The sequence below is a fragment of the Artemia franciscana genome, chromosome 5, assembly GCF_032884065.1.
Source record: "Artemia franciscana chromosome 5, ASM3288406v1, whole genome shotgun sequence".
In the NCBI taxonomy this organism is placed as follows: Eukaryota; Metazoa; Arthropoda; class Branchiopoda; order Anostraca; family Artemiidae; genus Artemia; species Artemia franciscana.
Genome location: NC_088867.1, coordinates 6,955,093 through 6,971,736, shown reverse-complemented (window position 1 = coordinate 6,971,736; position 16,644 = coordinate 6,955,093). Strand labels below are relative to the sequence as shown.

Here is a 16,644-nt window from a genome sequence, read left to right as displayed (position 1 = left end):
GAGAATCCATATATAGAAGCCTGCTGCATGCCATGCTGGGGCCCAGCAGCAAAGCCACCAGGACCCAGCTAGTATATATATATATATATATATATATACATATATATATATATATATATATATATATATATATATATATATATATATATATATATATATATATATATATACCCTGAATTGGCATATATAAGGGTGGATGTAAAGTTAACCTCCAATTCAAATGAATGTTAAACTTGGATTCAGGAGGCATTTCTACCCATAGAGGTAATTTTAGTTTCTTAGCTACCTAAATAGTCTGTTAATATAAACATTATGGTAAAACTCAAGTTTAGCTAGGCCTACTTTTCACTAGGCTATCTTGGAAACAGGTTAAGTTTAGGAAAATGAAACTTCCAGTAATGAATCAAGGCTAAAAACATACTCTGGGGAGGTATTGCTACTTGACAGGTCTAAATCTATTGAAATTTTTACAAAACAATATTTTACCTTTATTTTCTGTTATCAGTTTCCTTTTCTGTGGTTTTAGTTCTGAAAATACAACTCCTGTTATTTGGATAGAATTTAACACCATATCAATGGGTTTATTCTAAATTTAGAAAATGTATTTGCAGATCTTTGAAACCTCATAAATTAGGATTGAGCAAAGCTGAAAACAAATTTTCTTATAGCCTACTTCATTTAAGCAGAAGATTTGTTGTTCAAGATTACACCTTCATAGCACAGATTTTGAAGGTCATCAAAGATAACTTCCCTCTAGAGCAAGAAGAAGTGGAGGTAGGCAGGCTAGGGTAAACCCACCGGTTGTCGGTCACAGACTAAATCCCGGGCAGAATCTTTGATTGGATTGCAACATGCCCAATACTCGGTCTCTCGAGCACCCGGTACTCGGTCTCTCAAGTCAGAGACTTGCTTTTTCTGAGTCACTTCCGAAAAACCTGTTTAGATATTCTTTGCTGAGATCTATGACTCAGGCTCTTTGTCTGGTTATTAGACATTTTAATGTCTTGAAATTTGTTATTTTAAATTCGATTTTCAGAGAGAAAATAGTGGATCCAGGATTTTCTTTGGGGGAGGGCATAATAGGTTGCTTAGATAAACTTGCAAACAAAAAAATGCCCGCAAAATAAAGGGAACCTCAACAATTATGCGTTGTAGGGTAGAGGAAATAGTCTAAAGTATTAAAGAGTTTGGCCTTTATTTTAATGTTTTAAGATGAACAGAGGAGGTGATATGTTGTATAATGCGGAGCTTTGATTAGATGAAAATAGGCAGTAAAGTGGCCATCATTTCTCACAAAAACTTAAATTAATAAATTTTGCGCTTCTCGTGCATTTATTTTCTATTATACAAATTCGCTAAAAAAACTACTAGGCTGTGTTGTAAAAGCCATCCCTCTTTGCAAAACAAGCAAACCCAAAAAACCAAAACAGACTACCAAAAAAGTAATGATATGCCTATCAATTTCTTTGCCTTAGTGCCATAGCAAGACAGACTCAAAAACAAATTTTTGACAGTAAAAAGAAGTTATGATTTTAATTTCTCCTCCTTGTTACTACAAAATGAAGATCTTCGCCTTGCAGTTGGCTTTTGCAGTAATACGGACAGATTCCGTTGATAAACCTAAATTTAATTAAATAATTTTTGGCGGTATGCGACATTAGTAAAACTTAACAAAGACTGCACAAAGTGACTAAAATCTTCTTTCAAACTGGTTTACAAAAAAAAACAGTCTTAATATTGAAACATTTATGAAAAACTCAACTATTAAAAATCAATTACAAAGAAAAATTACTTTCGTCCAGGACCAAACCAGAGCAAGCTGTCCCAACCAAAAATACAACATCATGTCATGGGGGGGGGGTGCTCCCGTGCCCTCCTTGGATCCGCCCCTTTTCTGAATGAAAGACATGAGTGAATTTCAAATGCTTAAAAAAAATTTAATCAAACAGTTTATGGTAATAAATTGTAGTAAGGAGCGACCCGGCTCAATAATAACCGAAACTCTTAAAAACGGAATTTTATATAGCAGTAGTTACAACGAAATAATCGAATTTTAATGCTGATTTTAAATATATAAGTTTCATCAAATTTAGTTATACCCATCAAAAGTTACGAGACTGAGAAAATTTGCCTTATTTTAGAAAATAGGGGAAAACATCCCTTAAGAGTGATAGAATCTTAACGAAAATCACACCATCAGATTCAGCGTATCAGAGAACCCTATAGTAGAAGTTTCAAGCTACTATCTACAAAAATGTTGAATTTCGTTTTTTTTTGCCGTATTTTTTCCAGGGGTGATCGTATCGACCCAGTGGTCCGAGAATGTCGCCAGAGGACTCATTCTGACGGAAATTAAAAGTTCTAGGGCCTTTTTTAAGTGACCAAAAAAATGGAGGGCACCTAGGCCTCCTCCCACGCTCATTTTTTTCCTAAATTCACCGCATCAAAATTCTGAGATAGCCATTTTATCCAACTTAGTCGAAAAACCTAATAACTATGTCTTTGAGGATGACTTACTCCCCCATAGTCCCCGTGGGAGGGACTGTAAGTTACAAACTTTGACCAGTGTTTACATGTAGTAATGGTTTTTGGGAAGTGTATTGATGCTTTCAGGTGAATTTTTTGGTTGGGGGAGGTTGAGCGATTGTGGGGAAAAGTTTCCATGGGGGAAGAGAATTTCCACGAAGGGGGCGCAGAATTTTCCAGCATTTAAAAAATATGAAAAACTTTTCATTAATACTTCATATTAATACTTCATTAATACTTCATAATATTTTCATATTAATACTCAATTATTAATACGTTTTCTGTCCAACTTTTTACCCTCTTTGAAGTAATTAGCAATTATACTGTTGTTGTTTTTTTGTAAAGAGAGTTTGCTTTCCACGGCAAAATAGAATTATCCTTGATACTAGGGCGTTTATCCCCCCTTTTCAGGATAAAGTACAGCTTTTATGGATCAATTTTGTAAACTATTATTTTTCATTAAAATCTACGTCTTTGCATTAGGAGAACTACCCCCTGCAACACCCATATCGCACTGTTAACCCTAAAATTTCCCTTTCAGTGGGATATAATAGATTAATCACTGATTCTAAATCGCTATGAACACAACCTGAGCCTAAAACGTACTTTTGAGGCTCCAGTCTTCTTCCCCCCATCCGCTACAATACTACAAATTAAAGTTAATCTGTATTTTTCGATATACGTGCTTTTTGCATTACTAAATAAAAAATTGCTACTTTATATCTGCTGTTTCGAGGTTCCCCCCCCCCCCCCGAAAAAAAAATTTCTTGCGTACGTGCCTGCTATATATATACATATATATATATATATATATATATATATATATATATATATATATATATAAATCCTCCCCATATTCCCAATGAATCCCCATATTTCTTCATGAAATCCTCCCACACCAACCGCGGATGACCAGCTTTCTGTTTAGCCCTAGACGGCTAGCCAAAAAGGACTGTATTTGGTAATAATTCATCCTTTTTCCACAAAGCGTGCCCTAGCCATCTTAACCTTTCTCTCATTACAGCCATAGAAAGCAGGATGCTATCTCAAATTTTGGATTGAAACATTCTGATAAAAAAAATTCTAGCTGTTAATTCCTTCCATATTTTTTTTGCATAGGCTACGATCCAACTCAAACATAGGCTACTCTTGTAGCATACTTATATTTGAAGAAAGATCTGTTTTCACTTAAGTTGTGATCCTTTTTAAGATCATGAGGGATCCCAACGTGCGACAAATATTTTCGGGAAATCGGAAAATCCGATATATATATAAATATATATATATATATATATATATATATATATATATATATATATATATATATATATATATATATATATAACCAAATATATATAACCAAAAAAAAATCGGAGGGAATCTAGGCCCCCTTCCACGCTCATTTTTCTCCCAAAGTCAACGGATCAAAATTTTGAGATAGCCATTTTGTTCCGCATAGTCGAAAACCATAATAACTATGTCTTTGGGGATGACTTACCATATCTACGTCTTTGGGGAGGGGCTGCAAGTTACAAACTTTGACCAATGTTTACATACAGTAATGGTTATTGGGAAGTGTACCGACATTTTCAGGGGAATTTTTTGGTTTGGGTGTGGGGTTCAGGGGAGGGGGCTATATAGGAGGATCTTTCCTTGGAGGAATATTTCATTGGGGAAGAGAAATTCAATGAAAATGGTGCATTATTTTCTAGCATTACTATTAAAAAAAAAAACAACAATGAAAATATAAACATGAAAATTTTTTTAATTGAAAGTAAGGAGAAGCATTAAAACTTAAAACGAACAGAGATTATTACGCATATTAGGGGTTCTAAAAATACTTTAGCACAAAGAGCGAGGTATTTAGGAGGAGATAAATACTTCGCTCTTTATGCTAAATTATTTTTAGTAATTTCAACTATTTATTCTACGGCCTTTCTGATTCAGGGGTTATTCTTAAAGAATTGGGACAAAACTTAAGATTTAGTGTGAAGAGCGAGGTATTAACGAGGGGACAAATCCCCTCATATATATAATCAAAAATATAAGAATATAAAAGTTTGTTACGTAAGTTAATTTTTAAGTTACGTATATGTTTTACAAATAAAAACGTTCGTTAAAAATTAAAAGTTCTAGTTGCCTTTTTAAGTAACCGAAAAATTGGAGGGCAACTAGGCCTCCTTCCCCACCCCTCATTTCTCAAAATCGTCTGATCAAACTAAGAGAAAGCCATTTAGCAAAAAAAAAAATTAATATGCAAATTATATTTTAATAATTTATGTATGGAGAGCCAAATTCAGACATGCATCAATTCAAAACTTTCAGAAATTAGATAAAAAAAAAAATAAGTTTTTTGAAATGAAAGTAAGGAGCGACATTAAAACTTAAAACGAACAGAAATTACTCCGTATATGAAAGGGACTTTTCCTCCTCAACGCCCCGCTCTTTACGCTAAGGTTTCTTACTGTTTTAAAAAGTAGAGTTAAGAGAAAGGGTCAAACTTCAGCGTAAAGAGCGAGGCATTGAGGAGAAAAAGCCCTTTCATATGCGGAGTAATTTCTGTTCGTTTTAAGTTTTAATGTCGCTCCTTACTTACCGTTACAATAAACTTTTTTTTTTAATTTAATATTCAATGAGATCCCAGTGGTCGATTCTTCTCGGCGAGTTTATTTATATTTGGTTATATTGATGTTAATGATAGTCGAAGATCACCCCTTTTCACAATGTCAAGTCTATTGCGATCTTTGGATAACATTTGAGAAACACGACTAAATGCCGCTTCAACAAGATAAGACGTAGGAAAAGCAATAACGTAGAACTGCGCTTTATCCCAGAGCAAAGGGTACTTTGTAGCAATGTCGGTTGTTTTCCATATATTGTACTTTTCACCTTTGAATTTTGCATGCATTATTTCATCACTTTGTATTTCGTTGAGGGGCTCATGCAAAGATATGTCTATAAGGAGCAGCATTAAAACCTCGTTATACCTCACTCTTTCCGCTAAAGTATTTTTAGTAATTTCAACTATTTATTCTACGGCCTTTGTGTTTCAGAGGTCATTCTTAAGGAATTGGGACACAATCTAAGCTTTAGTGTAAAGAGCGAGGTATCGACGAGTGTTGAACCCCCTCATATACGCAATTAAAACATACGAATATAGAAGTTTGTTACGTAAGTTAATTCGTAAGTTACGTATATTTTTTACCAATGAAAACGTTTGTAAAAAATTAAAAGTTCTAGTTGCTTTTTTGAGTAGTCAAAAACTTGGAGGGCAACTAGGCCTTCTCCTTCGCTTTTTTTTTCTCAAAATCTTCCGAGTTAATTGCAATTAATTAATATGCAAATTTCGTTTTAATTATTTATGTGCGGAGAGCCAAGATAAAAAAATGCATTAATTCAAAAACGTCCAGAAATTAAATACAAAAAAACAAGTTTTTGTAACGGTAAGTAAGGATCGACATTAAAACTTAAAACGAACCGAAATTACTCCGTATATGAAAGGGACTTTTCCTCCTCAACGCCCCGCTCTTTACGCTAAAGTTTTTTACTGTTTAATAAAGCAGAATTGAGAGAAAGAGTCAAACTTTAGCGTAAAGAGCGGGGCGTTGAGAAGGGAACAGCCCCTGTTATTCACGGACTAATTTCTGCTCGTTTTAACTTTTAATGTGGCTCCTTACTTTCAGTTACTAAAAAATAGTTTTTTTTTAATTTAATTAACTTGCAATTCAAATCAAAATATGGCTCATTCTTTTTTATATTTTTTTGGCAGGCCACACGACTCTACACAACTGCTCATTTATTTCATTTAACTGCATAATTACACCATGTGCATCTTTTTCATTGTCCTCTAATGCTTTCAACTTATTTTTTACATGCGATTCCAAGAGCTCTCTTTTAAATGCCTCAATATCTTATCTGTTAAATAATTTCTAATTCGTTTTTCTAAACCTACTTTTCTAAACCCCACATTGTAGAAATTTCTTACTCGTGGGACGCGGTCCTGAAACTGCCCAACCTTCAGCTGAAGCTTAATAGCTCTACGATCAGATCTAACTAAAGCTAATGTTCCCATATTAATTGATTCAGGTACAAATTGCGTTTTAATTAGCGCATAATCTACAACACTAGGAGTTGGTCCCGAAAGGCAAGTAATCATCAGATCATGTTCCCCACAAAGCGCCAGGAGCTTTCTTCACCATATATTTATTTTTGTTTTTTCATCCTTGTTACTTCGTGGTATTCTACAACAAATTGGGACAAAATCACCTAAATCTGGGATCAACACATCTAAGATCTCAGCCTCCATACCGGTATTCGCATTAAAATCCCCCATCAACACGCACTCCAGATCTCTCTAACTTTCTTGTATTAACGATAATTTTTCTTCAATAATTTCCCTAGTATTTTCTCGACTGTACGAACTATTCCGTGCACGTAAATTAATTGCTTTGGGAGTAAACCCAAAATTAATTGCTTCCCATATTCAAAACAATTACACAGTCAAAGCGTTTTCAGATCTACTATTAATTCTCTCACAACTTTCAATAGCAGGTGCTTTGACCAAATCCGAAATGCCACCCTAATATTTATTATTTCTTGATACATTACGCACAAACTTTATTCGTTATCTTTCCGGTCTTGTCGGTTTAAAACCATAACCTGTCATCGGATCTCAAAATGCAATTTAGAAGTCTATTAAAAGTTTAAGAAAAAACTTGGGTTGGTTTATTTTAACTTTAATACCATTTAAGGCTTGCTGGGGGGAGGGGTTGCAAAAAGGAACCTTAAAAAACAAATGTATTTTTAATACGTCTCTAAATAGTAGCCGAAACTAAAAAACTGAATTTTTATAACAATAGTTACATCAAAAGAATTGCATTTTAATGCTGATTTTAAATACATAAGTTTTATCAAGTTTAGACTTACCCATCAAAAGTTACGAGTTTGAGAAAATTTACTTTATTTTAGAAAATAGGGGGAAGTACCACTTAAAAGTCATAGAATCTTAACGAAAATCAAACCATCAGATTTAGCGTATCAGAAAACCCTACAGAAGAAGTTTCAAGCTCCTACCTACAAAATGTGGAATTTTGTATATTTTGCCACAAGACAGATCACGGACGCGTGTTTCTCTTTTTTTTTTTTTTTTTTTTCCCCAGGGGTGATCGTATCGACCCAGAAGTCCTAGAATGTTGCGACAGGGCTCATTCTAACGGAAATTAAATTCTAACGGAATTAAGTGACCAAAAATATCGGAGGACACCTAGGCTCCCTCCCACGCGAACTTACCTTGGAGTAATTTTTCATGGTGGAAGAAAATTTCCATGAAGGATTTTTTGCATTAAAAAAGAAAAAATAAATATGAAAAAGTTGTTTCAACTGAAAGTAAGGACCAGCATTAAAACTTAAAATGTTTATGTTAAATTGTAAATGTAAATGTAAAATTGTAAAATTAATTACTTCAAAATAATGTAAAATTAATTAATGTCTTAAAATGTAAAATTATTACGCACATGAGGGGTTCACTTTCTCCTAATACCTTGCTCTTTACGCTAAAGTAATCAACTATTTATTCTACGGCCTTTGTGATTCAGTTGAAACAGTTGATTCAAATCAACTGAACAGTTGATTCAGTTTCTTAAGGAATTGGGACAAAATTTAAGCTTTAGTGTAAAGAGAGAGGTATTGACGAGTGGGCGAACCCCCTCATATACGTATACGAATATAGAAGCTCGTTTCGTAAGTTAATTCGTAAGTTACGAATATTTTTACTAATAAAAATGTTCGTAAAATTAAAAGTTCTAGTTGCCTTTTTAAGTAACCAAAAAACTGGAGGGTAACTAGGTCTACTCCCCCGCTCCTTTCTTCTCAGAATAGTCCAATCAAAACTATGAGAAAATCATTTAGCCAAAAATATAAATTAATATGCAAATTTGTTCTAATTATTCATGTGCGGAGAGCCAAAACCAAAACATGCATTAATTCAAAAACGTTCAGAAATTAAATAAAAAATAAGTTATTTTTAACTGAAAGTAAGGAGCGACATTAAAACTTAAAACGAATAGAAATTACTCCGTACATGAAAGGGGCTGTTCCCTGCTCAACACTCCACTCTTTACGTTAAAGTTTTTTTTTACTGTTTTAAAAAATGGAGCTGAGAGAAAGTCAAACTTCTGAAGTTTATTCATGTAAGCCTCCTCGCCTCAAAGCTGCTCAGTCTTCAAATGAGAGCTATATCTTTCAATCTGAACAGGGGTGGATCCAAGGAGGCTACGGGGGTGCAACCCCCATGCCATGGTGTTGGATCTGTGGTTGGAACTGCTTGCTCTAGTTTGGATCTGGACGAAAGTGATTTTTTTTTTAAATTGATTTTTAATAGTTGAGTTTTTCATAAATTTGTCAATATTAAGACTGTTTCTTTTTGCAAACAAGTTTGAAACAAGATATTAATCACTTTGTATGGTCTCTGTTAGATTTCACTATTGTTGTATACCCTCAAAAAGTCTTTAATTAAATTTGCGGGTTTTGCGTATTACCGCAAAACCCAACTGCGAGGCAAAAATCTTCATTTCGTAATAACAAGGAGAAATTTAAAATCCTAACTTCTTTAGGCTGTCAAAATGATATTTCAGGATTGTGTTGTCACAACGGGACTGAAAAGCAAAATATTTACTTCTTTTTATTGTCAAAAATTTGTTTTCGAGTCTTGCTATGGCACTGAGGCAAAGAAATTGATAGGGCTATCATTACTTTTTTGGCAGTCTGTTTTGGATTTTTGGGTTTGCTTTCGTGTGAAGTGTGGTGGCTTTTAAAACAGAGCCTAGTTGTTTTTTAGGGGATTTGTATAATAGAAAGTAAATGCATGAGAAGTACAAAAATTATTAATTTAAGTTTTGGATTTTTGTGAGGAAATGGTGGTCACTTTACTGCCTATTTTCATCCAATTAAAGATCTGCATTATATGACATATCACCTCCTCTGTTCATCCTAAAACATTAAAATAAAGGCGAAACTCGTTTAGCACTTAAGACCATTTCCAATACCTACGACGCATAATTGTCGAGGTTCGCTTTAAATTGCGGGTATTTCTTTGTTTGCAAGTTTATCTAAGTGATCGTAGACCTCTTGAAATGAAACAGATTAACAATAGCTCGTTGTCATTCCCGTTCATTCTACTGAGTTATAGATCTCATTATAAATTCATTTGTTTTGCTGGCTAGCAACTGAAAACAATCTTTTTTTAATTTTAGTGTTGTCTGAGTAATTAATTAAATTTTAGCGATTGCAATTCAAACTTACAATTTGAAAGAGAGAACGGAGAACAATTTTTTCAAAAGGAAGTAAGGACCAACATTGGATTTTAAAACGAACATATATTAGCATATTATGTGAGGGGGGTTGCTCCAAATTGCTCCCTTATAGGGGGGTTGCTCCTAATAGGCTAATAAGCCTAAGCGTTTCTGAAAGTGTTTAAACAATGATTCTATTTTCTGTTCGGGGGGGGGGAGTATTTACACCCAGAAATTACTTCCATGACTCATAGATCTCCAATCACTTTTGACTTTAAGTTCTTCATAAAATTTTCAATAGAGAAAATTTCTGTGAGAGAAATTTTTCATTGGGGAGAGGGGGATTTCCCGAAAATATTTGCCACACATTGGGGTCCCTCGTGATCTTAAAAAGGGTCATAACCTAAGTGAAAACAGGTATTTCTTCAAATATAAGTATGCAAAAGGAGTAGGCTATTTTGAGGTGGAATCGTAGCTTATGCAAAAAAAATTCTGGAAGAAATCCAACCCTAGAATTTTTTTTATAAGAATGGTCCAATCAAAATTTCGAGAATATTATCCTGCTTTCTATGGCTGTAATGAAAGATTAAGATGGCTAGGGCACGCTTTGCGGAAGAAGGATGACATATTACCGAAGATTGTTATTTTTGACCGACCGTCTAGGGCTAAACAGAAAGCTGGTTATCTGCGGGTGGGGTGGGAGATTTCATAAAGACATATTTAAATGAAATGGGAATTTTCTGGGAGAGTGTAAAGAGGGAAGCTTTGAATAGATTGGGATGGAAGAGGACTGAGCTTAGCCGTGTCGACCTAAGGCGGCTTGGTGCTGCGGTAATTTGTTAGTAATAGAAGTATTATTCTGTTCAGAATAGTTGAAAAGCCAAACAATTATACCTTTCAAGATACCCCGATCCTCCTGGGAATTGGTCTAAGTTACAAAATTTGCCTTTTTGCCTACGTTGTCTATTATAGGGAAGTATACATACATTTTTGAGTAGGGAGATTTTCTGCTAGTGAAATTTTTCACGGGGAGAATTTCCCATGTGAGGCAAGTTTCTAGGGGGTAAATTTCTCATGAGAAATTTTACAACAGGGGAATTTGCTAGAATTCTTATACAAAGTTTAACCATAAAGAGCGGGGCGTTGAGGGAGGGACAATCCCTTTCATATACATGTTATATGGTTTTAAGATATATTAATTTTGTTTTAAGCATCTGAAATTCATTCATGTAAGCATCTTCACCTCAAAGCAGCCCAGTCTTCAAATAACAGCTAGATTTTTCAATCTGAACAGGGGCGGATCCAATAAGGGCGAGGGGCGCACCCCCATGACATGGTGTTGAATTTGTGGTTGGGACTGCTTGCTCTGGTTTTGGTCAGGACGAAAGTAAATTTTCTTTGTAATTGATTTTTAATAGTTGAGTTTTTCACAAATTTTTCAATATTAAGACCATTTCTTTTTGAAAAAAAGTTTGAAACAAAACTTTAGTCACTTTTTGTGGTCTTTGTTAGATTCTACTAATGTCACATACCACCAAAAAGTATTTAATTAAATTTAGGTTTATCAACAGAATCTGTTCCTATTACCGCAAAAGCCAACTGCAAGGCGAAAATCTTCATTTCATAATAACAAGGAGGAGAAATCTAAAATCCTAACTTCTTTAGGCTGTCAAAATGATATTTCAGGATTGTGCTGTCACAATGGGACTGAAAAGGAAAATATTTAGTTATTTTTACTGTCAAAAAATTTTGTTTTTGAGTCTTGGCACTGAGAAAAAGAAATTGATAGGCCTGTCATTACTTTTTTGGCAGTCTGTTTTGGTTTTTTGTGTTGCTTTTTTTTTGCCAAGAGGGGTGGCTTTTACAACATAACCTAGTTGTTTTTTAGGGGATTTGTATAATAGAAAGTAATTGTATGAGAAGTGCAAAAATTATTAATTTAAGTTTTGGATTTTTGTGAGGAAATGGTGGCCACTTTACTGCCTATTTTCATCCAATTAAAGCCCTGCATTATATGACATATCACCTCCTCTTTTCATCCTAAAACATTAAAATAAAGGCGAAACTCTTTAGTACTTTAGACCATTTCCACTACCTACCTACAACGCATAATTGTCGATGTTATTTTTAAATTATGGGTATTTCTTTGTTTGCAAGTTTATCCAAGCAACCTATTATGCGCCCCCTCCCCCCTCCAAAGAAAATCCTGGATCCACTATTTTTTCTCGGAAAATCCAATTTTAAATAGCAAATTTCAAGACATGAAAATGTCTAATCAAACAGTTTGTGGTAACGAACTGTAGTAAGGAGCGACCCGGCTCAATAGAAACCAAAACTCTAAAAAATGGAATTTTGATACCAATAGCTACATCAAAAGAATCGCATTTTAATACTGATTTTAAATATTAACGAGACAAAGAGCCTGAGTCATAGCCAAGATAACAGCGGGGACTGACAGGACGAGAATATGTATTATTGCATAATAACTTTGTCACTAATTTTTCGTATCAACATTTTTATACCATCTTACTTTCAACAGATTTATTTGAACTTTATCCCTCACCCGATTTTAGATTAAATTTTACGACCATTTCCACTGCCTACCACAACTCACAATTGTTGAGGCTCCCTTTAAATTGAGGGTATTTCTTTGGGTAGTACCTTTCTTTGTTTATCCAAGCAGCCTATTATGTGCCCCCCCTGCCCAAAAAAATTTCCTGAATCCACTATTTTTTCTCTAAAAATCCAATTTAAAATAACATTTCTCAAATTTATCCAAAAATAATTAACCTTTTAAAAATTAATATGTATTGAGACAAAGAGCTGATGCATTGAGCAGTTTGAACGGTTTGTATTAAATAATGTATTAAATATAACCGGTTGTATTAAAATAAAGGCCAAACTCCTTACCACTTTAGACCATTTCCACTACCTAGGCCTATGTATGATGCATAATTGTCAAGATTCCCTTTTAATTGCAGGTATTTCTTTGTTCGCAAGTTTATCAAAGCACCTATTATGTGCCCCATCCCCCCAAAGAAAATCCTGGATCCACTATTTTTGCTCTGAAAATCCAATTTGAAATAACAAATTTCAAAACATTAAAATGTCTAATAACGAGACAAAGGGCCTGAGTCATAGATCTCAGCAAAGAATGTCTAAACGGGTTTTTTGGAAGTGACCGAGAAATAGCAATGCTCTGACTTAGATACTGTATTATTGCGTAATATCTTTGTCAATAGGAGAAACTATATGACAAGTATTAGCTGAACTGATAGCTTTTGCTAAATTCAAAAATATGTAGCGCTGTATAAGCAAAACTATTCAAATTAATGACCTACTTGTTCAAAAAACAGAGACAATTTTAACTGTAGAAAAATCAAATTTCTAGGTGGTATAATAAAGTAGTTATAGTAGATATAGTAGTTAAGTGTGAAGAGTGAACAAAGTGACCGAGTACTGGTCGTCTTACCCTACTGGAAATGTCTTCCCAGGACTTAGGCTATTTTACTCTGTAGACCCATCCCTGAAAGTTTTGTTTTCCTAATTTACTCCCTTTCCAAGATAATGAAAAGAAGCTAAACTAAAATTTTTACCAACATTACCCCTACACATTGGCCAAGATAAATTTTGGTAAAATTCTAGTTGATTGACTTCTTGCAATCTCAGGAATGGGTCAGGTTAGGAAAATGAAACTTTCAGGGATGGGTCAACAGGCTAAAGTATGAAGTTACTTTGAAGTACCTACCTCCACTCCTTCTCCCTCTAGAGGGCCCTGATCTTTGATGACCTTCAAAAATATGTGTGTTATAAAAGTGAAACCTTGCAAAATAGATCTTCTGTTTAATTGAAGTAGGCTACAACAAAATTGTTTTCAGCTTCATAACTTTGCTCAATCCCAATTTATTAGGTTTTAAAGATATGCAAATATATTTCCTAAATTTTGAAAAAAATTGATATGGCTCAGAATTCTACTAAAATTACTGGAAGTGCATTTTCAGAACTAAAGGCAGAGAAAAAGCAATTGGTAACTGAAAACTAAGGTAAAATGTTGTTTTTTCAAAATTTCAAAAGGTATTATTTCAGGGCTCTCTAGAGGGAGAAGGAGTGGAGGTGGGTACTTTAAAATACCTTCCCAGGATATACTTTAGCCTGTAGACCCATCCCTGAAAGTTTCATTTTCTTAACATAGCCCCTTTCTGAGATAGCAAGAAGTCACTCAACTAGAATTTTACCTAAATTTTAATCAAATATTAAGGACTGTATAGTGCTAGCCTCCTTCAGCTACTCATTATATGACAGACTAGGTCTACTATTTGATGCCACCCATAATCAAAATTAAAAATTTTCAAGCAAATAGAGCTTAATTTATTTTACTGATGATAATACCTTTTATACAACTACCTCAAACCAGATTGCTGGAAAACCATGCTTCATATATTCAAAATTTTCGCCAAAATTGATTTAGTGATGCATATTACTATGCCTTTTCATCGACTCTTGAATATACGCAAATTAGGCCTACACATTATAAGACAAATGACGTCATTTACAAACGAAATTGGAGCTGATAAAAGATTAGTATGGGTAGATTTAGAAGTTAGTACTTGATTTTTCTTCTTTTTTTGAATAGCTATTTACAATTCTGTTTTTCGCAATCACAAAATTCAGGGTAAAGGTAGATGTCTCTGATTTTTGGTTTTTATCCCTGTAAGGCAGCGTTGCCGCCACGTATAAAGTGCTATTATTGTCCGAATTTGCGTACTTTATGGCGATCCTGAAATGATCCGAGTACTAACCTTCCTATACTAAGTTTTTAGCTGAAAACACTTCTATGTGTAGCTATAGAGTTTTTGGTAGTTGTAGAAGCCAAATTAAAAAAAAAACATGTGGGTAATAATCAGCAAAAAGTAAGTTAAAAATATATGGCACCAAACATCTGTAAAAAATGTAAGTTTGTTTTGATGACGACGCTATTGTTGGGAATCAAAGGATTGTTAATAGCTGAGTTTTTACAAAAAAAAAATCATCAAATTTGACTAAACTTTTTTGATGCTTTTTTTCACTGTTCAAAATAGCATTACTAACAAATCAAGAATGAAGTTTTTAGCTGCAAACACTTCTATGTGTAGCTATAGAGTTTTTGGTAGTTGGAGGAGTCAAACTAAATAAATTAAAGTGTGGGTGAAAATCAGCAAAAAGTAAGTTAAAAACATATCTCATGGAACATCGCAAAAAATGTAGGTTTCTTTTGACGATGAATCTGTCTTTGGGAAACAATCGTAAAATGATCGTAAAAAAATGTAGGTTTCTTTTGATGATGGAAATATTTAATAATTGGGTTTTTACAGACAAAAAAAGTAATGAAATATAACTAAATTTGTTATGCTTTTTTTCAGTTCAAAATAGCATTACTAACAAAAATATAGAATTTGGGTAAATCAAGAATAAAGTTTTTAGCTGAAAACACTTCTATGTGTAGGTATAGAGTTTTTGGTAGTTAGAGGAGCCAAATTAAAAAAATTAAAGTGTGGGTGAAAATCAGCAAAAAGCAAGTTAAAAACATATCTCACGGAACATCGCAAAAAATGTAGGTTTCTTTTGACGATGAATCTTTCTTTGGGAATCAACAGATGTTTAATAGTTGAGTTTTTACATACAAAAAAAGTCATGAAATTTAACTAAACTTTTTTGATGCTTTTTTTTTCCAGTTCGAAGTATCATTAATAACAAAAATCAAGCATTTGAATAAATCAAGAATAAAGTTTTTAGCTGAAAACACTTCTATGTGCAGCTATAGAGTTTTGGTGGTTGCAGGAGCCAAATTAAAAAAAAGTGTGGGTGAAAATCAGCAAAAAGTACGTTAAAAACATATGCCACGAATTATCGTAAAAAAAATTTAGGTTTCTTTTGATGATGGAGCTGTCTTTGGGAATCAACAGATATTTAATAGTTGAATTTTTACAGACAAAAAAAAAGTCATGAAATTTATCTAAACTTTTTTGGTGATTTTTTTCCCAGTTCAAAGTAGCATTACTAACAAAAAACAAGAATTTTGGTAAACCCAGAATAAAGATTTTAACTGAAAACACTTCCATATGTAGCTATAGAGTTTTGGTAGTTGCAGGAACCAAATTAAAAAAAGTATGGGTGAAAATCTGCAAAAAGTAAATTAAAAACATATGCCACGAAACATCGCAAAAAAAATTTAGGTTTCTTTTGACGATTAGTTGTCTCTGGGAATCAACATATATTCAATAGTTGGATTTTTACAGACAAAAAAAGTAATGAAATTTAACTAAACTTTTTTGATTCTTAAGTAAGTTAAAAACACATAGAAGTTCTGGGTGACCTGGAAGAAGCAGTAGAAGTTCTGGATAACCTGGAAGAAGTAGTACATGGTCTGGAAAAAGAACTGCCAGGAGAGACTCTCGAAAGGAATGTGAAAGATCTAATTGAAAACAAACCTTCGATGTCGGGGAATAATGTAGTATTCCGAATAGAATGTCTTCTTACATCAAAAGGTCGTCAATCTACAAATAGAATGTCTTCTTACATCAAAAGGTCACATCAATGGAGCCTCATTGTAGATAATTAATTTAAAAAACATTTCCCATATAACCAGTTGAAACACTATATATGAAGGAACTTTTGATAAATTTACAGGCAAAGTCATAAAAATATGTGAGCAGCTGTGTAAAGATGACCTGGAAGAAATAGTAGAAGTTATTTGTACTGAAGGGAACCGTAACCTTCTCAAATCTCTAAAATTAAAACCTTGAAATATAATTCTAAGATTTGACATAATCAAGTATCAGCTGACTTCAAC

General features: G+C 33.6%; 2 protein-coding genes across 4 annotated transcripts in view; one reads left to right on the top strand and one right to left on the bottom strand.

Annotated features, from left to right (window-relative positions):
* The window catches only part of LOC136026934 (ankyrin-3-like), a 46,745-nt gene extending 32,246 nt beyond the window's left edge, over window positions 1-14,499 (bottom strand). The window contains exon 1 of one of the 3 annotated variants that reach the window (XM_065703780.1): window positions 14,423-14,499. The gene's annotated coding sequence lies outside the window, so the exon portion shown is untranslated. Of the gene's footprint in view, window positions 1-14,204; window positions 14,309-14,422 lie in introns of those variants that run through there. The other 2 variants (XM_065703779.1, XM_065703778.1) reach the window with 2 other exon arrangements.
* The window catches only part of LOC136026935 (probable oligoribonuclease), a 17,585-nt gene continuing 15,199 nt past the window's right edge, over window positions 14,259-16,644 (top strand). Inside the window, exon 1 of the mRNA XM_065703781.1 lies at window positions 14,259-14,414. Coding sequence (XP_065559853.1) covers window positions 14,286-14,414 — 129 coding nt within the window. The 5' untranslated portion in view covers window positions 14,259-14,285. The remainder of the gene's footprint in view (window positions 14,415-16,644) is intronic.